The sequence below is a fragment of the Megalops cyprinoides genome, chromosome 3, assembly GCF_013368585.1.
Source record: "Megalops cyprinoides isolate fMegCyp1 chromosome 3, fMegCyp1.pri, whole genome shotgun sequence".
Taxonomy (NCBI): domain Eukaryota; kingdom Metazoa; phylum Chordata; class Actinopteri; order Elopiformes; family Megalopidae; genus Megalops; species Megalops cyprinoides.
In genome coordinates, this window is record NC_050585.1 from 31,296,816 (window position 1) to 31,316,642 (window position 19,827).

A 19,827-nucleotide genomic window follows, 5' to 3' on the forward strand; every position below is an offset into this window, starting at 1 on the left:
AAACAGGTAGTCAATAAATAGTTTATAAGATCTGTATTATTATAATTCTGAGCATGTGTACTGTTTTCTTCAGTGTTTCGATGTTAGATATACAATATGTTTACTTCGATAAATGTTACTACAAAAATGACAATGTTCCAACAGCTATGAAAACATAGTAACAATTGTTATGCAAGACTGTGTAATTTGTAGGAAATATCATTGCAAATACTCTGGATATGGAAGGGTTTTCAGGAGTGCGTTTACCGTTTGGTTTTAAAGCAAGCTATCTTCATCCCACCTGTTTGTATAGAGGGTTTTTTCATTAATCATAAGTCACTTTCGTGTGTAATCTTAGCATCATATTACAAGTTTATTACTATATTTACCTAGAGAAAATGAATACATTTTATTGTTGACAGCCATCATATCTACCACTCTTCATTGTGTTTCTCTCTGTCACGACCTTCATATTCTGTTGACAGCTCTGCTCTTAGTTTCCCATGTCTCCCAATGGATAATCTCCTGTACAGCACAGAAGCATACACAGATTCTTCTTGAAATGTGTTGAATGTTGTTGATTGGTGTATTCTGAGACTCTTTTGTGACAGACAATGCAAATTGATCCCTCCTCCACAAAAACTTTCTAACACAGATTGCATTTGGTAGTTTGTTGTGTAGAACTGCCTATCAGGTAGCAGTACATTGGCTAGCTTACTTGGAGAGGTAGTAACCTCTTTTAAATGGAGAGAGCCCTGGAATATTAATCAAACCCAGAACACCGGAAGAAATTACACACATTTGTGTGTAAGTCTGCACCTATGTGTGTCTATGTGTGTAAATCTGCAACGGTTCTTTAAAAACATAGGTATCAATCACACAGCTGCACAGATTAGTCTGTTAACATGCAAACACTATCACTTTTCAATACACATATACTCTCTGACCCACCCCCACAGTCCTCCTTATTTCCTCACTTCCTCTGTCGTCCTGTGGCCATACCTGTCTAGACACGGCTACATTCTTAGGGGAGTGGGAGACAGTGCGTAACAGAGAGAGAGAGAGAGAGATATGGGGTAACAGATGGCTGAGAAACCTGTGAACAGGAGTCACATTTGTTGGTAGAAGACAGATCTTGTTGGCAGCACAATGCAGTGTGGTCTCAGATTTTCTTCACTCAGAACATATTTCCACACACACACATATATATCACATTTACAGCTCTGTTCCAAACTGAGGAAAAATGTGCTTTTGCCAAATTTTTATGCATGAGGATGCATATTTACACTTGTATTGGCTTTATGCAATTATATCTGTACATAGGAGGCATGGATGATTTTTGTATAGTAATAATCACCAGAATGACAACAATGACCATAACAATGAAAGCAATGACCCTAAAATGGGGAGACATTGAGGAGACATGACAGATATCAGAGATAGCCTGTTGAAACTTGGTTGTCCTGGGTAAGAAATGTAGAAATAAAATACAGGGGGTAGCTGACCAAGAGTATGTTTTTTTCCTGATACTGATAAATAGAACCCAAGAAAATGGATCATTTTAATTCTGAGTGACTGATTATCAAGTATTTAACGCCACCTGCAGGAAAAATAAACAAGGTGGCTCAGATATTCCCAGTACATGAACTTTCTGAATGTTAAACCAAGTGCTGTGCAACTATACACACCAGCGCCCCCTTTAGGAATGCTTGATGTATTGCTTACCATAAAAATCCACAAATCAAATGGCTGCAAATCTTGTTCCCAACACACTAAGTCTATGCAGTGACTTGGCGTAGGAGTAAAAAAAGACTCATTCAATGCTTGGGTGACTGTGAGCATGCCTTTTTTGTGTATCATACTTCATTTTTATTTGCATGATTTCACTTGTCATTCACTACAAAGATTATGAAACAGTATTATATAACAATATTATAGATGGATTAGCTATCATGTTGTTCTTGACTTTGTGCCTTGTACTGAAAACATCTTGAAATTGCGGGGGAGAGTGATGGAGACAGTAGAACGAGATGAAAGAAGGAGAGAGAAAGTGAAACTTGGTGGTTGTTGCTTTCGGTTTTTTATTGACCCCAAAGCATTCTTCATCCCAGGCATTTCCTATACAGCATTACAAAAATGAGTATTTACAGACATACAAACAGGAATCACCACAAACATACCAGAAACAAATGGATAGAATGCAAAATACAGCTATGGTGAGAGACTGTCGCCACGGCCATATTATTTTAAGACAAGATATTAAGGCTTACTTGATCACACACATGTAACCCACACACATACACACACACACACACACAAATGTGGTTATAGCTTTGTGAGGTCAAATTAAATTAAATTAAAATTACAGTACATAACCTTCACAGACCTTTAGCTGGTGCATACATGGCTGTGCAGCAGCTTTAGTGGAAAGCACTCTCATGCATCTAGAAAAATATTTAACCATTTCGGTCCAATTCCCAAGGCATTAAATATCAGAAGACCAAATTCTGAAATCTGAAGAGAGTATTGCTTTAGGGATTTTGAGAGGCCAAATACATCAGAGAAATTCTTGGCAAATCAAGACAAAAAAATCAATGCCAGTTCAAAAATGATACGGCAGTAAAACTAAAAGCAGCAGTTACCCTCTAGCTTACTTTGATTCATTATTAAATAAAATAGTTTTCATTCACATAATTACTTTAATACAGAGCCAGACCTGACTAGGGAGGAAGTGGGAAGTAATAAATCTGTAGTGCAAATGAAGTAAATAAAGTGAATAAAATGTGACTTTAAAAACAGACACAGTGAGAGATGTATTTAAAACAAACCCCTGACTTTCAATTAATATAGCTCTAAAGGAGAATTAGCTAATGGTAAATGGGACCTGGCAGAAAAAAGACTTTTCTAGTTTCTGTCCCTGCCTTAACCACCCTAGACTGTCCCTAACACTCCATCATTTTAGCCCTAGTCATATAAGACAAACAGCAGGGCCCCAAGTTCCAATAATAGCACAGTAGGATTGTTATTTTTGAAAACCTGCAAAATAATGACGTAATTTGAAAAAGCTATCAACAAACCAAATGTAAAAATAGACCGCATGTCCACTTCAAAATGGTAGCTGCTAAAATAGTGCAGCAAACAGCTAGTTGATGCAAAAGTAGTTTAGAACTATTTTTGAGCAGCACTGAAGCTTTTGATGAGGCTAATCCTTTAAGTAAATAAAAATTTACTTAAAAATACTTTCTTTGCAAGCAGTTTTTTTAACGTGCACACTTGTTGGCTAGAGTTGTCTATTGATCTATCTAAATGGATCAATTTTCCAACTCGAACCCACATGCTGCTAAGGATTTGGAGAAAACTCAGACAAATCCATTTTTGATGCACTCTAAACACCAACCCAATGGCGGTCCGCGTGCCAGGTCTTGAGAGCAGGCGTGGGGAGACCCAAATCAACACTCCAGAAGTCAGCAAAGCAGCTTTTTCTTGTCCTGATCTTGAGACTCCAGGATAAATAAACAAGGTCTAACTTTGCAATCAACCAATGCAGTGGCGATCACAGGGAGCACAAAGCGGTGCCAGAGTTGTTTTTGAATTTAGCTCAGATGGAGGTCCTTTCAACCGTATAATTTCAAACATGAGCTGAATCAAGCGTTTGCATTTGAGGGTCTATTTATAAGCCCTGCAAACATATCGGTCGCTTTGACTGATTTTTAGAATAGCTGAGCATAGTTTACTTTTTTTTTTTCCTCGGAGAATGCCGAGCACACTGCCCACTGCTTTTCTGTTGCAGTGTCTGTTTCATGCAGAAGCTCAATTCATCCCGCAGTCACACCCTGTTACTCTCTCACAGTCTTAGTGGTTAACCAAGATTCTACATGTAGAATGAGGGCGTGTAGCATCACCAGACTATATCTGTTCACAACCATGATACACCAGACCAGATTTACTGGACTGACTGTCAACTTTAACTGGCCCAGTCTGTAAGGGCCTTCATGGGACTGAAGACACCAGGGAGTTTGACAAAAATAGAGGACCCATGAGAAAGTCGCTGAAATGTCACATTTGCACAGTACCTCTTAGTAGCTCTCTCAGTGCCTCAATAAAAAAAAAAAACTTGTTTTTAATGACACACTGTTTGTTTTCCAAGATCCAACTCCTGCAGATAAGCTTACTACCATTTGTAAGAAGATAACATTAAAAATGATGCCCAATCAGATGATCACGGCTGTGAAAAATAATCTTTTACAATGTATATTCTTAATACATTATCATAATCTAATGGGTGGTAGTTAAACCCAGCAGAATAAGTAAAGTAAATCTGTAGACTTAAAAATTCAGTGTCTTTGCTACCACCAAATGAACCAAATGCCCTTGACTGCCCAATTCAACACCATGGCTGGCAACTCAGGCATACATTGCCAGCCATTAACCAAACAACTGAGGATTGTTGTGATCACATTTGGTGCGATGACAGCTCCGACCTGCATTAACCAACAAAATTAACTGAAATTACAATCACAAAAAAGCACAATAATCATCACTGAAAAAAAGCTGACGCAAAGTGACAATTTGTATGCGTTTTGGTCCTTTAAAATTCTGTTTTTAGGAAAATGAATGAGATAAAGGTTTAAGCTATAATGAAGAAAAAAAGAAGCAAACTGAAGCCTTCAGTCTCAGTGTTCCAATCCACAAGGATTTGAAGAACCAAAGCTTTCAAGTCTTGCCCGTGGTAAAGGACACACAGTAACAATTGTTGTTATAAATAACTGTGGTGATAATAACTGCCAGTAAGTCCATGTTTCAGTGCTGTGGAAAAGTGGGTGTTGGGAAAACTGAAGGTGAGGTTTGGTCCAATTTCTGCATGGGCTGGGAAAATAAATCAGCCCATCAATCAGTATTTCTCCGCCAGCCAACATGTGTTCCCTGTCACTCTCCCATAACGTCTGACTCATTATCGCCACTGTTCCACGTTCCCCAAATAGTCCCCCGTCGAACTGTTGTCCTCTGCCTCCAGCCAGGAGCCCTGCCGCTGTTCCTCCTCCCCGTCCCCCCACTCGCCCTGCCCCTGGACCAGCGTGGGAGGGGCGTGCTGCTCCGGCCTCCGCGGCCCCTCCTCCGGGTGCCCCCCCCACAGCCCCGCCCTCTGCTGCCCCCTGCTGCGTAGCCGGCGCCTCTCCTGCTGCCTGCGCAGGCGCGCCTGCCTGCGCTCCTGCTGCCGGGCGAACTGGAAGCGCTGCAGGAAGAGGTCGTGGGCGTACTCGTACAGCAGGACGTCCCAGCGGTTGAGCTGGCGGATGCGGCGCTGTGTCTCGGGCCCCACCTCCACGCTGGCGGCCCGCGTGCCGTTCAGCTGGGTGAAGGGCGCGATGAAGCTCAGCCGGAAGGTGCGCTCGAACAGGTACTGCGTCTTGCGCTGGAACTCGGTCAGGCCGAAGAAGGCCATGCCCTTGAGGTTGCGCTTGGCGCTCTCCAGCAGCACCGCGCCGCGCTCCTCCTCGCTCATGGCCGACACGTTGTAGCAGCCCACCAGGCTGAGGTCGGCGAGCATGCGCGTCTGCCGGTTGTTGGCCAGGTTGTAGGGGCAGTCCATGAAGTCCTCTAGGGAGCAGCCCGACCAGTCGTCGCCCTGGTAGCAGCTGGGCAGCTCAGCTAGCGTGGGGGCCCGGCCGTCGCACACGTGCAGAGAGGCTTTCCAGGTGGCCCCGCGCTGTACGTGACGCCACTCGCTCAGGTAGCGTGACACCGGGTCCCGCAGTATTGTGATGTAATAGTAGTTCCTGCTGTAAGAGTGGACAAAGAGGAATGGAGTGAGAGATATGTCTCAGGGGGTAACTACAACTTACATTAAATTACTTTTTTAAAGTGTAAGGTCTTTTCACTTTTTAAATCTATTCGCTCAATATGGTTAGACTGATCTATTCCCTCATTTAATCAAATTACGATGTCAACTATAGCAGAGAAGTATGAACAATATCTCATTCTTATCAATAAAATTTAGTAATTTTAGTAAATTTAATGAATAATCTTAGTCCTCAGTCACTGTTTACCCAATGCAATGTAAAACAGTTAAAAATTAAGACTAATATTCAATATGAACCAAAATAAAGAGAATATGAGTGCCATTTCATGTCTGCACTGACCCCACTGAATTCTATCTTAAAGGATTTTTAACGGGTAGCTGCTGCATTACTTCAGAAAACAAATTCAGTTGCTGCCTGTCTGTGCCTGACCTACACTTAAAAACTGTATCAAGGCTGGCAGATCCCCTGAAGTTCACCACCAGCGATTATTGATGTCAGCTGCTATCACTGCACTGTGTTTGCATGCGAGACAAACGCAACTCGTCTTTGCTGCAAGTCCGGGCTGGAACGAATGGCTACTATGGGAGGAGAAATCACAGAGAGGCAGAACAGACATCTCAGAGGTACAAATTTCAAGCAGTCACAACAGGTATTGTGTAGATGACACAACTCTCTGGCATGCAGCCTTATTCAGCCTCTGCTATCATCTGCTGGAGTGGAGGACATGCTAATGCAGATGAAATTTTAGTGGTTGCAGTATCTACTGATTACAAGTAGATGGCAGACTTATGCCTGACTTCAGCTCATCTTGGCAAAACAATGCACTTAAAAGGTGTTTGATTTCCAGTGTCATTTTATATTTAATTTTTTGTCAAGCAAAATAAATTAAAAATCTGTCCCTGGCATTATGTCTTGTCATAATCCACCATGCAGGTCATACGTTAAGCCCACGCTGTAACGCTGGCCAGCTGTAAGAACCACACTGGGTGAATTTAAATCAAATCAAAACAGACTTTATCCAATTACCGATTCCTCCCCTCCACCCACATGCAACCTGTAATGCACCCCTTTTCACACCCACACGGACTTCCAAGACCACTCCTCCACCCACAGTTAAACACCTCACCCCTCCCTCACTGTTTTTATAAACTTCTGTCAGACAGTTAATCTCCCTCACTCACAATATCATTCTGGCTACAGCCTTCTCTCCTCTCTCCTTCCACTCTCATTAAGGGGGCTCTCACATCAGGCACCCGGGCCCGGATCCGACTACACTTGACCCCAAAGTCCAGTTCGTTTGATTAATGTGAACACTGTGTACCGTGCCTGGGTCCACTTGAAAAGGTGGTCTCAAGTACGGTTCATGTGTATTCGGGTACGGTTCGCATCAGGTGTGAAATCCAACTGTACCAAGACACGGAAGTGGACTGCTGTTTAGAATGCGAATGTGAAGTTTACTCTTCTTCTTCTTTGTATTTATTGGCAGATCGCAAACCAATTAGGTGCTGTATCAAAGTGTGTAGATATGCAAGTGTACTCGGGTACAGAACAACATTACTAATGTGAAAGCTGAGCAGCGGGGGAGTGGCAATCGTATTCAGGCATGGTACGAAGCAATCATACCCAATACGAAAACGCCCTTAATCTCTCCCTCCATGTATGCCTTCTTCTCCCCACCTCCCTCCCAACACTCTCTCTCAGCTCTAACCTAAACAAGGCAAACTGTCAAAAATTCCCAGCAGCAAGTGTACAGATTGCCACAGACTGCAGACTTTTTCATATGGTGGAAACTGGAAGTGGGGAAAACACATTTCTGTTGTGCTCTGTCTCTCCACAGTTGAGGCGTTAATCTTGCCTTTAAAGTAAAACTCGAAGACTTCTTTCAACACCCCCCCCCCCCATTTTTACACAGTACACCCCTACCCCCCCACTCACCCACATAATATCTCTCTGAATCTCACTCAACACAACCCCCTCTCCTGTAGCGCTTTTTGGAGTGGGTTCACACAGAGTACCACGCATGTTTAATTTATGAAATCAAAACACAGCAATTCCATTGCCAACAATTTAGCCCACTTCATTGCTAACATGCACACAGGGAGACACGGTCATGCACCTGCACCAGTCACGCACATGTACACACTTCAGACTCATTACACGTGCATGTTTACTCATCTTACCCATAACGATGCAGAAAGTCTACATGCATGCACAAAATGCACGCACACACAATACCACTGCACATAATCATAAATGGTTATGACAGACCAATGCCTCTTCACTGAACTGAATTAGGGTTCACGCTTCTGTTCAGTACAGAATACTGGGTCTGCAAACTAAATGAGGAGCAATCCATTTCGAAAAGAAACAAATCACAACCACACAAAGGAAGGGCCTTATCATGTAACCAAAACACATTCAAGCCATCGACCTCGATCTGAACACACACAGCTTATGTCTGCATGTGGTAGAGCATTTCTGCTTTGGATTGAGGGACTAAACAGAAATCACTGCTACAAAGGCAACTCAAAAGCACTTTCATCCCCAGTAACACCTTTGTGCACTCACAGAGGAGTGGGTGTGTGTGTCCGTGTGTGTGTGTGTGTGTGTGTGTTTCCTGCAGTGGGCATGGGGAAACAGGGCACAGAACTGGGCCAGTGTGTATTATTCAGGAGGCAGTAAGTGTGGCACGCTGAGACAACATGCATTATTAAAGAACATTTATCATTACTGCACTGCCATGAAATACACACGCAAAACACACATGCACACCAGCACACAGACAGAGCCTAATTAAAATGAGACTGTGCAATGTGCATCATGATCATGCTGTGATCTGGAGAGTATTTGCTATCAGCAACAGAGGGTTTATATGTGAGAAGGTTTTTGTGTGCATGGGCATGTGTGTGTGACAGAAACAAAAGAAGGAAAAAAAAATCCTCCAGAGAGAGAATGCTTCAGTCACAAGGCCAGACAGAGTTCACTCTCATGTGAAAAACACCCAAATATCATAATAAGAACAACCCGATGGTTATTGCTTCCTGAAGGCATGGTTATACCTACAACCATACCTACAAGGAAAGGTGCTGTCAGTTCAGGCTCAGCTGCATGCAGGAACAAGGACACTCAGAAACACTCAAATCCATTAACACAGAAACAAAGAGACTAATGAAACAGAAATAATCAACTCCTGAAAATATGAAATCTTTTCTCTTCGTGTGGCATAACAACAACCCTAGTACACAAAGAAAACTGGACCCTAAGCATTATCACCAAGATCAATCTAGCCCCTGCCTTCACACCCCCTGCTACCAATGACAACACAATAGCCTGCCCCATACTGCCCTGTATGTCACAGTTGACTAACCATAAACCGGCTCATTCAATCGCATGTAAAGGAACTATATAATCTAATAAATAAATAAATCTCTGTGTATCATGACCTTATATATATGAAGGGCACACACACACACGGTGCCCTCCATATTTACTCATACCATTAAACGGGAACAAAAAGAGACAAAAATGTACTGGACATTTTTTTCATACTTCAATTTTAACAGCATTGCACAGAGCTTTTGATGAGTTTTATTCCAGATGACATATGGGTCATACATATTCAAACCTTTATGTAATCTTTTCAATAAAATCCAACCAAAACATATCCAAAGTAATAAAATGCTTTCTAGAGGTTTAATGGAAGATTGTGGAATTATATAAAGGCCATTGAAGGCTTCCTGTTTTCAGGGGTATAAAAAGAGGTTACAGAGAGTAGAAATTCATTAACAGCATGCATCATAAGGACAAAGAACTCCCCAAGCACTGCAAGCAAATGGTCCCTGACCTCCAAACGTTGAGAGAGATGGCTATAATAGAATTAACAATAAGCTGAGCCTACACATTGCCACTACACACAGTGCAGTGTCCATTATTAATACATCGAAAGGCTACTGGTGCAGTTGTAACCCTGCTGGAAAGAACATGCAAGTGTTTTTTCCACCACAGGCTGTGAAGAGAGTTGTTAGAGAGGTCACAGTAAATCCAAAGGAAACAGTTGAGAGAATTTCAAAATTTTTGCATGTCGCCTGCATGAATGAAGCTTTCATGATTGTGTTGTTAGGAATAAACCTTTTCTGAAGGAAAACCACAAAATGTTGTGACTTGAATTTGCCAACTTATATTGGAATGACAATAGGAGGCATGAAAGTAGTTAGAAGCAAGGTCAGATGAAATAAGAATTGAGCTTACAGACATGCTCATTGAGGTTACACCAAGGTTTGGTGTAAAAAGGTGAAGTTTTTGTTGAGAGAGAACCCATGCCTGCTGTAAAATATGGCAGAGGGTGTATTAAATTTCGCAGCTGTTTCGCATGTATGGGATCTGAAGCCCTTGTTAACTTAGATTGACTCATGAGCTCAATTATATACGGCCAAAAACCTGGTTACCTCTGCCAAGAGGCTCAAACCTAGTTAAAATAGCAGCCTTACAATTATCCAAAGCACCATCATCTAAATCCACAAAGAAAGGTAAACTAAACTGTGCACCACACAAATGTCCTCCAATGGCCATATGAAACACCAGACCTCAGTTTGATCAAACATTAGGAGTTTGAAGTCAAGATTTGTAAAGCAATTATCATTGTTAATGCCACACAGTAATCTTTTGATTTGAAAATTTTAATGAGCAAAATGCTACGGGATTAGTATACAGGATTTGATCTTTCCATGGTGAACAACTGTGAGTATGCCCTACCCTTTACATGTGTAATGTCTTCCTCACACTGCCCTGAAGCAAACCTATGCTATAGACAAGTGCATGTAACCCACATAAAACATAAGCCCATAACTTCACAAACACGAGAAAACATATGGATGCTTGAAAATAGTGCAATCCCGTATGGAGAACTGCGCTGAGAAGTTCCTGTTTTAAAACAATGGCAATTTCCATCTTCAACAGAGCAACATTAGACTTCACTAAGAATGTAAAAAACCAGGATTCATGAAAACCCATCACTGCCACATGGCACTGTAATTACACGCCAATTAATCACCAGATTGACACCGTCTGACTAAACCTGAGTGTGAACTCGATCAATCCACTCCCCTGAAAAACAAGTAAGGAGCTGGACTGGTGTGTGCATGACAACTTTGACAGTGGTGAATAGGGGAAAAAGGCTCACAGACAAGGGGCCAGATGTTACAGGGCCCCCTTCTGTTCCTCTTTTGTCCTCCAGGGAATCAAAAATAAAATCCAAAACAAAAGATAAGTGGAAAGAGCCTGATGTCAGGGTTTTTCCATCATAGAAGTTTTCCCAAGAGCCAAAAAAGGCTGTGCTGGAGTCAGCCCATTGTTTCTGCTTGACAGACAAATGAGGTGCAGCACGTGCGAACCCGTATGCAGACAGCAGGAGGGGTTGGAAGAGAGGGGTTAGTCACCTCTCTTTTTCTTTCAGGAAATGTTATTATTAGACTGAACCGTTAAGTGGCCCTCCAGACTGCTAACGTCGAAGCTGTAGGGCTGATAATGACATTATGCTGCATTATTAGACTGAGGCTTTCTCTACTTCGTGCTGGCTACACGAGCGGTGCCGACATCATGTTACATCTGACACACGAAACAGGAAAGCACTCTCGTATTTTACTGGTGTGCGTATCGCATTTAAGTATAATGGAACAATAACGCACACGCTACAAGTGAAGGCAGTCAATGCCGGAACAACTACTTAAGATAGGAAATAATGCACCCATACTATATACTTTAATATATTATATATCTGAAATCTGTCTCCCAATTGGGATGTTTTCATAAAACGAAAGCTTTGAACACAGTCCAGATTCAGCTCCTGATATATAACCGGAGCTACATCCACAAAGGATTTCTTAATTACCACTACTGATGTCTCACAATGTTTCGTGATCCAGAAGCGTGGTATCCCCTTGTTCTGCTTCAATGCATTCTTTCAATACTTCAATTGATATGGTTGTCAATTTATAGACCGATGATCATTTTTCTCTACGATGTGACTGTTGTACTTCTAATTTAAATCGTTTTACAACATCAAATCCACCCCATCATTAGTTAGTTTTTTCCTTGTCAAACATAAATCAGTGGGTTAGCGGAGGGAGAATGCGAAGACAGATAACAAAGCGGTGCAATTATTTGTCTTCGTCTGTCGATCTCACTTTCATATTATTCCAAGTGAATGCGTTTGTTTAATCTTGCAGTTATCGCAGGTATTACATGAACTGCACCCATAGAAACGTTTACATTTATTCAGACTCATCTCTCCTGTTCCTGTCGCTCCAACACTCACCTGGGTACTTTTTGAGTCTTGGGGGCCTCCGCTGTGTCCATGCGTGTGGGCACACAACTGGTGAGCTCGGTCCAGTCGGCATGTAGCCCACAGCTCCAACCGGTCGAGAAGCGTGAGAACAACCAGGTCTCACGCTTACCTGGGCGGTAACAGGTGCATTTTTTCTGGCCGGCTCGACACTCACACGGCCTCTCCAACTGAATATTACGCACTAGGTGACGGCCGAATGTGGTGCCCCCGGTCTTTTGGATGTGTAAGAAAACGATAACGTCGTCGCCTTTAATGTCGAAATCAACCGTCCGCCACAAGTCACTTGTGGTGAAGTTAAAGCGGGGTACGAAACGAGCGAGGGTCCTGTCTTCAGCGATGTACGGGTCGCCTCCAGCAACTTCACCGCTGCCGCCGCCTCCACTACGAGTCCCCGAAACAGTGTCGCCCGATTTGAACAGCGAACTAAGGCGCAGTTGTAGCTGGCAGTCGGTGCCAGGGCAGACATACTGCAATACGATAACACCAAACAAAAGCACCATCAACAAGGCCAGCAAATACCGACTGTTGCTGGACTTTTCATCCATCTTCTCTTGGGAAACCAAGCAGCATTACTTAGCTGGCTATATGGAGCCCCACTGCCTCGGGGATAGCTAGCTTCCAAGATGTTCCTCGTCGGTAGTCAAATACAGTTCCCTGGGCTAGCTAGCAAGCCACTACTTGCAACAGCAGTATTGGGTTAGAACTGCATGAAAACACTAGCTGGATCGTTCTTGAGAAGGACATCAAAATGGGCAATACGCTCTTTTCCACGATTCGTTCTTCTGTTGCGGTAACGTGCCTTCTTGCTTACCCGAGTGGTTTAGCCCTTTATGTTTATGCCTCCATCATAAGCACCGTCTACCTTTCCCAGCAGACCCTGCGCCGTGTAACTCGTCACTTTAGTGAAGGGAGGGAGAGAGGGGTTGTCTGTTCGCTGGTCGTTCAGTCGGTTCTACAATGGGAAGCTACGTGTCGGCTATTATAATGGGTACCAAACAGGCTAATGTAGTGTAAAGTCACAAATCGAAAGGGGTGGAGAAAAGACAATGTGGGCAAAGGTAAGAGGAAAACAAAGAGCAAGTATTTTGAGGGAGCGCAGTAGGGATTATTTTACATCCTCAATATTTTAAGCAGACTTACTAAAAGTAAGGACGTTTATAGACAGTATAACTAAACTTTGCTAGCTAGCCAGCTAGCTAATTTATTTCAAGCTCTTCGCCTCGATGAAAAGTAACACTAGCTACCCACCTAGTGTTCACTAACCAGATACGTGATTAGACCAAAAATGAAAACTAATTAGCTAGTAACGCTGATTGTTACAGTTGCAAACAGGATCATATAACGTTAGCTAGCATTAGCTAGCTATTAAATCAGATCTAATGAACAACTAAAGAACTGTTATGGGTGAATGTTTCGCATATTTACACGAACTGAATTCGACAGCTAGGTGAATTACCAGTTTAAAATTGATGTGGTCGCGGTGAATACTTTTCATGAACGGCACCTTGTATCGCCGAAATAGCTCAGTTGGGAGAGCGTTAGACTGAAGATCTAAAGGTCCCTGGTTCGATCCCGGGTTTCGGCATTTTGATTTCATTGCATTGGAAATGTTAGACTCTTTTCAGGGGTGCTCAAGCACACATTAATTTCATCTCAGCACCCCTAAATAATAATAATAGTTTATTAATATTATTATTTTCTGAAATCGTTTTAGCCCTCTAACGTTAGATTTTGCGAACTTGTCTGTTAGAGACGGGACAAATAATTACAGGTTCAAGTGGCTTTATTTAAACAGGGTTAATGTCCAGTATTCTTTATAAAATCATGATATTACACACTCCGGTTTAGTGGGTGGCGGCACGCACCTTTAACGTTGGTCCGCCACGCCGGTGAAAGGAGAAGGAGAGAAGTAGGTTAGTGAATTTCATGGCGCAGATTAAAAACTCTAGCAAGTTGAAACGTTAGCAAATAAAATTGCTTAATGTTCTGATAACGTTGGGCCAAATTGGTCATTATTACTGTGACTTATACTACGGCTTGGTTAAATACTCTGATTGGCTGGAGGGGTGTGCATTATATCCCAGTGAATGCACGGTTATAATGCACGGCTATGAAGTAGTTCCAGTGAAAGTGGCCTTATCACCGTTCGAAATTAATACGCAAGCTCATTCAATTTTACTGAAGATTCCATTGACAACTGAACATAACGGCAACATTGCAATAACATTAGATAACGTTACAATTAACAGCAACAACATAGCTAGAGCATCAACAAATACACTGTGACATTTCCCACTTAAAATGGAGAATTTCTCAGAAATAACATTTAACCTTTTTGGCAAGAATGGAGACTTTGAGACGGATGAAAACCAACGTAGTGGACAGGAGGTGCGCCTGTCAAAAGAAAAAAATAGGGAGCAAGTGGAAAATACAACAAAAGGCATAAAACCATCAGTGAAGTATAAAGAATAAAACAGAACAAGGGAAACACGAGGACAACACAAAGAAGTCACCAACATGGGCAATCGGGGCTTTAAGAGACTGGGTAGTCGAAAACGATGAGAAACATGATTTTGAATCATTAAATGCTGAGGGTCTTAACAAGATGCTGCGGTCCATTTATGCAACAGTTCAAACGTCAACCGGACAAGAGTACACAGGCTCAAGCTGTTTGGCCTTGAGAGGAGGGCTATTGGGCACCATCTGTGCAAGAGAGGAGACGCTGGAGCTGGGTACTGTCATCGACAGAAACAAATGCTCACCCTTCAAGTTCCGGCTTCTTGGCTTTGCCGTGGGGCCGCACTACATCACCCTTTCGTGGTTTATTTCCATAGAACTACAGTGGTTTTCCTTACTTAGACAGACATCACGGTGTGAATGGGCCTTTTTTCACGCAAACATGGCGGACCTTCCGGTCTGAGCCAACAGGGGGTATCTTTACTTCCGGTTAGCTATCTTCCCTATTACTGGCGAATCGGGGCGGGGGGTGCTAAGGAATGAAAGTATAAATTTGGCTACGATTCTGAAGTTCTGTCTACAACTGAAACTATCTCTTAATTAATGTGCATGGGCTTTACAAACGATTATATTATTCTGATTATACGTCACGTAGCAAGTTTTATATTATCACGTTTAATGCAGCTAGCTAGCTAGCTAGCTAGGTATAACTTGGACATCAGCGGTCCTGAAGTTCCCTTTAACCCGCTAGGTAGCCAGCCAGCTAGCTAGCTAGCTAGTTTGCTTGCCTTGATAACGGCACATAGCTAAGACTGGAAACTTTTGTCGTTTTATTTAGCGTTATTTTTTTTTTTTAAAGGCAGTGACAATGCAATATTTTACTTAGGATAGATGACCGCGTTGTTGGTAAGCTTACGCAACTAAGCTCTGTTTGAACTAATCGTGACGTGACTTTATCAGTGTCAAAGTAAATGATTACATACGAACGTGTGTCATTGAAAACTGCTGTGCAACATGCCTTAACAGTGAATGCGTTCATGAAATTATGGTACCTTGTTATTGAAATAAACGTTCATTTCTCAGTCCTCCCAATTGAACCATTTCATCAGATGATAGGCACAGAGAGAGAGCCGGTAAAAAAAAAAAAACTTACTGGATTTTCTTGACAGTCCACCGGCCCACCGAGATTTGTCCCGGTATGCCCGATGGCCAGTACACCACTGGCAAGAGAATGGATTCATGAAGAGCTATTGAACGTCTGTGATGACACAGTTGTTTGTAGCATGCACTTTCGCAGCGACGACCTGTTCACAACAACTACTGGTCTAAAGAGAATTAAAAAGATGCGGTCCCTTGTATTTTTCCATGGGTCTTTGACAGAATCCCAGCCAGGAAATCAAGTTTATGACAGATTGACAAAGACTGGGGTTTGGTGTTCGTCGAGTCAAACCTTGTTGTGGTCGAGAAAACGTTGCAGTTGCTAGCGTTGCTAGCCAAAGCATCTCCTTCAACAGACCGATGCAAATAATAATTTACACAGCGCTCTTGCTCCCTTTGCCCCTGAACAATGTTATCTTCACTACACCTCCAGTTTGTGTGGCTCCTCATTCTTTTTAAGTGACCTGTAGCACCGTGCTCGTATTACGACACTACCGTCTACTACGTCGGACACTATACCAAAGAGAACGTGCACGTAAGAAACATGAATGAATATTAAACTATCATGACATATGTTATGACAATGAACCATTGGATAATTTCATTACACAGCTTTATTGATGTGTATTTACAAGCTGCTAGGTGGCTTGATCTAACGTTAGTCATCTCTCCGTAGCTAGCTGACATCATCTTCACAATTAAAGATAAACTGATTATGGAACAGTTTATATCCAAGATCTAGTTTGGATCGTTTGCAATATACATCCACTGTTTCACCTTTGAAAGCCGGAATTTTAGCAGATATGCCAAAGATCTGGAGAAAGAGAGACACACATCTTCTTTGAAGGTAGCCATTGTTGACCGGAAGTAACTTTACCCCCTGTTGGTTTCCAACATGGCGGCGTGAAAAAGGCCCATAGTGTCAAAGAACGTACGCTGACGTTGTTCGCTAGAGATTATCGGCTAATGTTAGCTTTCTGAGCTAGTCTGCTTGCACAGTTGCCAGCTAACGAGCTAACTGATGCACTTTGTTATTTTAGTTAAAGTAGTCACAGTGTTTCTTATTCTGATAGAATTGGGCTTTATCTTATATTTACAGTACATTTTTGGACAGTGAATTGAAGCATTGGAACAAACCCAGACTCATTGGAAATGTCTGTTTTACAGGGGAATTTACAATGGCATAAAGCAGATAAAATTAAGATCAAGATTAAATAAAGTAATAAATAAAGATTAGATTTTTAAAAATCTGCAACATGATGTGGTCACTGAAATCTATGTGTTCAAGTAAGGTTGTTAATTGTAATGTAATTTCATGTACCAGTTTTAATGTTCTCTGCTGTGCTCTTGGCCAGGTCACCCTTGCGAAAGAGACTTCATATCTCAGCGGGTTTTTTGCTGGTTAAATAAAGGTTAAATAAATAAATAAATGTCAGATACTACAAAGCAAGGGTATTTAAGTAGTCACATCTTGGAATCACTGAATTATTTCTGGGGGCCACCCCACAAATAGTTCAACTTTTGGTGCTGTATAGGTATGGGCAATGCCGGCGCATCCATATAGGCGAACTAGGCAATTGCCTAGGGCGGCACTTTGGCAAGGACGGCAAAATGTGGGCCACCCAGGGGCCAATTATTCCAAAAATATATGAATTGTTGAGGAATGTGTCAATCACGCTGCCCCGGCAAGAGACCACTAGCACAACTACCGCCATTTCTCCACCACCTTGTTCTCCACAAGACGCAGCAGGTGCTAACTATAGTTTGAGGAGCTGAAATTGGATTATTTGGAAAATAGCTGTGCTGTCATGACTCTACTGTAAAAAATTTGGAACCAGCTTATTGGAGTTATTATGAAGACCTGTTTGGTGGTTATTTGTATATGGATTTGCAAAATGCCTCCATATTGCATCATGCATACATCAATATTGTTGACACTTTGAGCACACTAGTGATGCACTAGACTGTTTGCATTATGTGTATGGTATATTGGCCTTTGTGTGTTGTTGCTGGTATGGTATGTTGCAAATAGAGGGGCAGCATGATTGTTTTTTGCCTAGAGCGGCAGAAGTGCATGCACCGGTCCTGGTTATGGGCTATGTCTCACCAGCCTTTAACTTGGTGGACCTGCCATCACAATGCAAGCCACACCGCACAACCTCACACTCATTTGTTTATCAAACACCTTAGTTTGTGCAGCAAACAATTAAACCGTGAACCACTTGCATGATATTTTGTGGGAGGGGGGTGTTAAGTCTTCCTCAGCGAGATTTCATTTTAGTGCAAAGCATCAGGCAGGCACTAAGCCCCACTGCACACCACACACACACTACACACCATGAGCCAGTAAATTTTAGACCCTTACACAGTACCGTGGCTTTTGGTTTCCTCCACAACTTTCTAGTTTTAGAAACACTGTCCTGTAACTGGAAAAAATACATGCCAGGAATATAAATTACATTTGTAAAGCCAGTAGAAATGTACTGTGCTGTAATTTTTTTTTTTACAGTTGGTAAACCACTTTTTATAACTTATATTTCAAAATATTAACTAAAAAGACATCCATTTGTTCCCTCCAAAATTCAGCTTGTTTCACACACAAAATGAAACATTCAGCACTGTTCAGCACATTAATGGAGGTTGTGTCAGTAAGTTCAACAATACTTTGGAGAATACTGAAGACAAAATTCAGAGAGGAGTTCTGCCTTATTTAAAAAGGGTTCTCAATTTTCGTCCTCTTCCTAAAAATCATATCCAGTACCAAAATGAGGTAATCATGCCTATATTTGAACAACACTGCTTTGTCAGTTCTTAATTCACGTTTGTCTCTTAACTGATTCCCCAGTGTTCTGAAACCAGATTGGGTTTTCTACTCCAATAAATCAATTAAATGTGTTGTCGTGCTGTGTTCCATGATGTGTGAATAAAAGGACGACCAACAGACAGATTAAATACTTGTAGTCTTTATTTTAACAAGACTAGGAAATATTTTCAATATTTTTTTACATTTTAGTATCTATCTTCTCTCAATCTGTCCCTGTCAGACATGATTTGGTAAGGTTTTCAATGATTTGTTAAGGCCTCTTTCAGAGACGTCTATTATCACAAAAATGGCTGCTCAATATTTACAAGGATTTATGTAGTCGCTCAAAAACTAAAGATGGCCAACTCCAGCCTTCAGGCGCCACATGGATTTATGGTCTTCACTCCAGTCTCAGGTCTCAGTTACTGAATTTAAATTATTCTTTGGATCTGACATGAAATCGCTTGTTATTCCAGGTATATGTCAACTGCTATTTACCAGGTTCTCCAAGAGCCTGGCCCTTAAGAACTGGAGTTGCCATCCCTGATCCGAGCGATCTTCCCTGGCAGGTGTGTGTGTGGGGGTGGGGGGTGGGGGGTGGGGGGTGGGGGGGTGATAACCCGAGGCAAAGGAGTGGGGACACTTTCCACCCCATCTGGATTTGTACCTTGATCTGGAAAGGATGGCACACTCCAAACGTACGCACTGAAGTAAGTTCCAATTGGGAAAATATTGAAAAGAGGGGGAAAAAAAATCACCAGACTTCTCTCTGTGAGGTTTACCACTGAATTCAGTTTTTCTGTTTTCATAGATGATACTGGTGTTTTGAACTAAACCCTGCTCCCCCACAGTCACTAGTAATAACTGAACTTCCCTTGGTGCTGCAAAGGCTGTCCGATTCAATCTAAATGCTGAGTGTTATCTCTTGGTTAAAGCACAGCTTTTCTCCTGATGAGTTATTCTGAAATTAGAAGTCCGCTTAAGTGTACTCTTGATACCAAGCCAAATGTCCATGAATGGCAGAGTTAATCAGACTGGCTCAAGCATCCTCACCCTGTTCAGTATGTCTATCCTCACCTCACAAGAAAACCAGTCCATGACAGTGTAACGTCACTTGAACAAACCATGTGTTATTATAAATCAAGTAGTTAACTTCTGAAATACTATTAAAATGCCTTTTTTCATCTGCAACTGTGTATATAAATATATAATATATATTTTTTTTATATCAATGCTGAATTTTTCCTATCTATGGAAGCAGTTTTGAGTGCATGTTTGTAAATGAC

The 19,827-nt window shown here is 41.9% G+C and overlaps 1 protein-coding gene and 1 non-coding gene across 3 annotated transcripts; one reads left to right on the plus strand and one right to left on the minus strand.

The window, feature by feature from the left end:
• Nucleotides 1–4,706: 4,706 nt before the first annotated feature.
• Nucleotides 4,707–12,975, minus strand: hs6st2 (heparan sulfate 6-O-sulfotransferase 2). 2 transcript variants are annotated; one of them, XM_036524935.1, is made up of 2 exons: nucleotides 12,094–12,975; nucleotides 4,707–5,756 (listed from the first exon to the last, which is right to left on the minus strand). In XM_036524935.1, the coding sequence occupies exons 1-2, from the start codon at nucleotides 12,666–12,668 to the stop codon at nucleotides 4,931–4,933; spliced, it is 1,401 nt and encodes a 466-aa protein (XP_036380828.1). In that variant the 5' UTR covers nucleotides 12,669–12,975; the 3' UTR covers nucleotides 4,707–4,930. The 2 variants fall into 2 exon arrangements, with proteins under 2 accessions (XP_036380828.1, XP_036380827.1); XM_036524934.1 differs by having other exon boundaries at nucleotides 4,707–5,759.
• Nucleotides 12,976–13,635: 660 nt separating this feature from the next.
• Nucleotides 13,636–13,708, plus strand: trnaf-gaa. Its single transcript has one exon. It is a non-coding gene; the product is annotated as a tRNA-Phe (tRNA).
• Nucleotides 13,709–19,827: the final 6,119 nt, after the last annotated feature.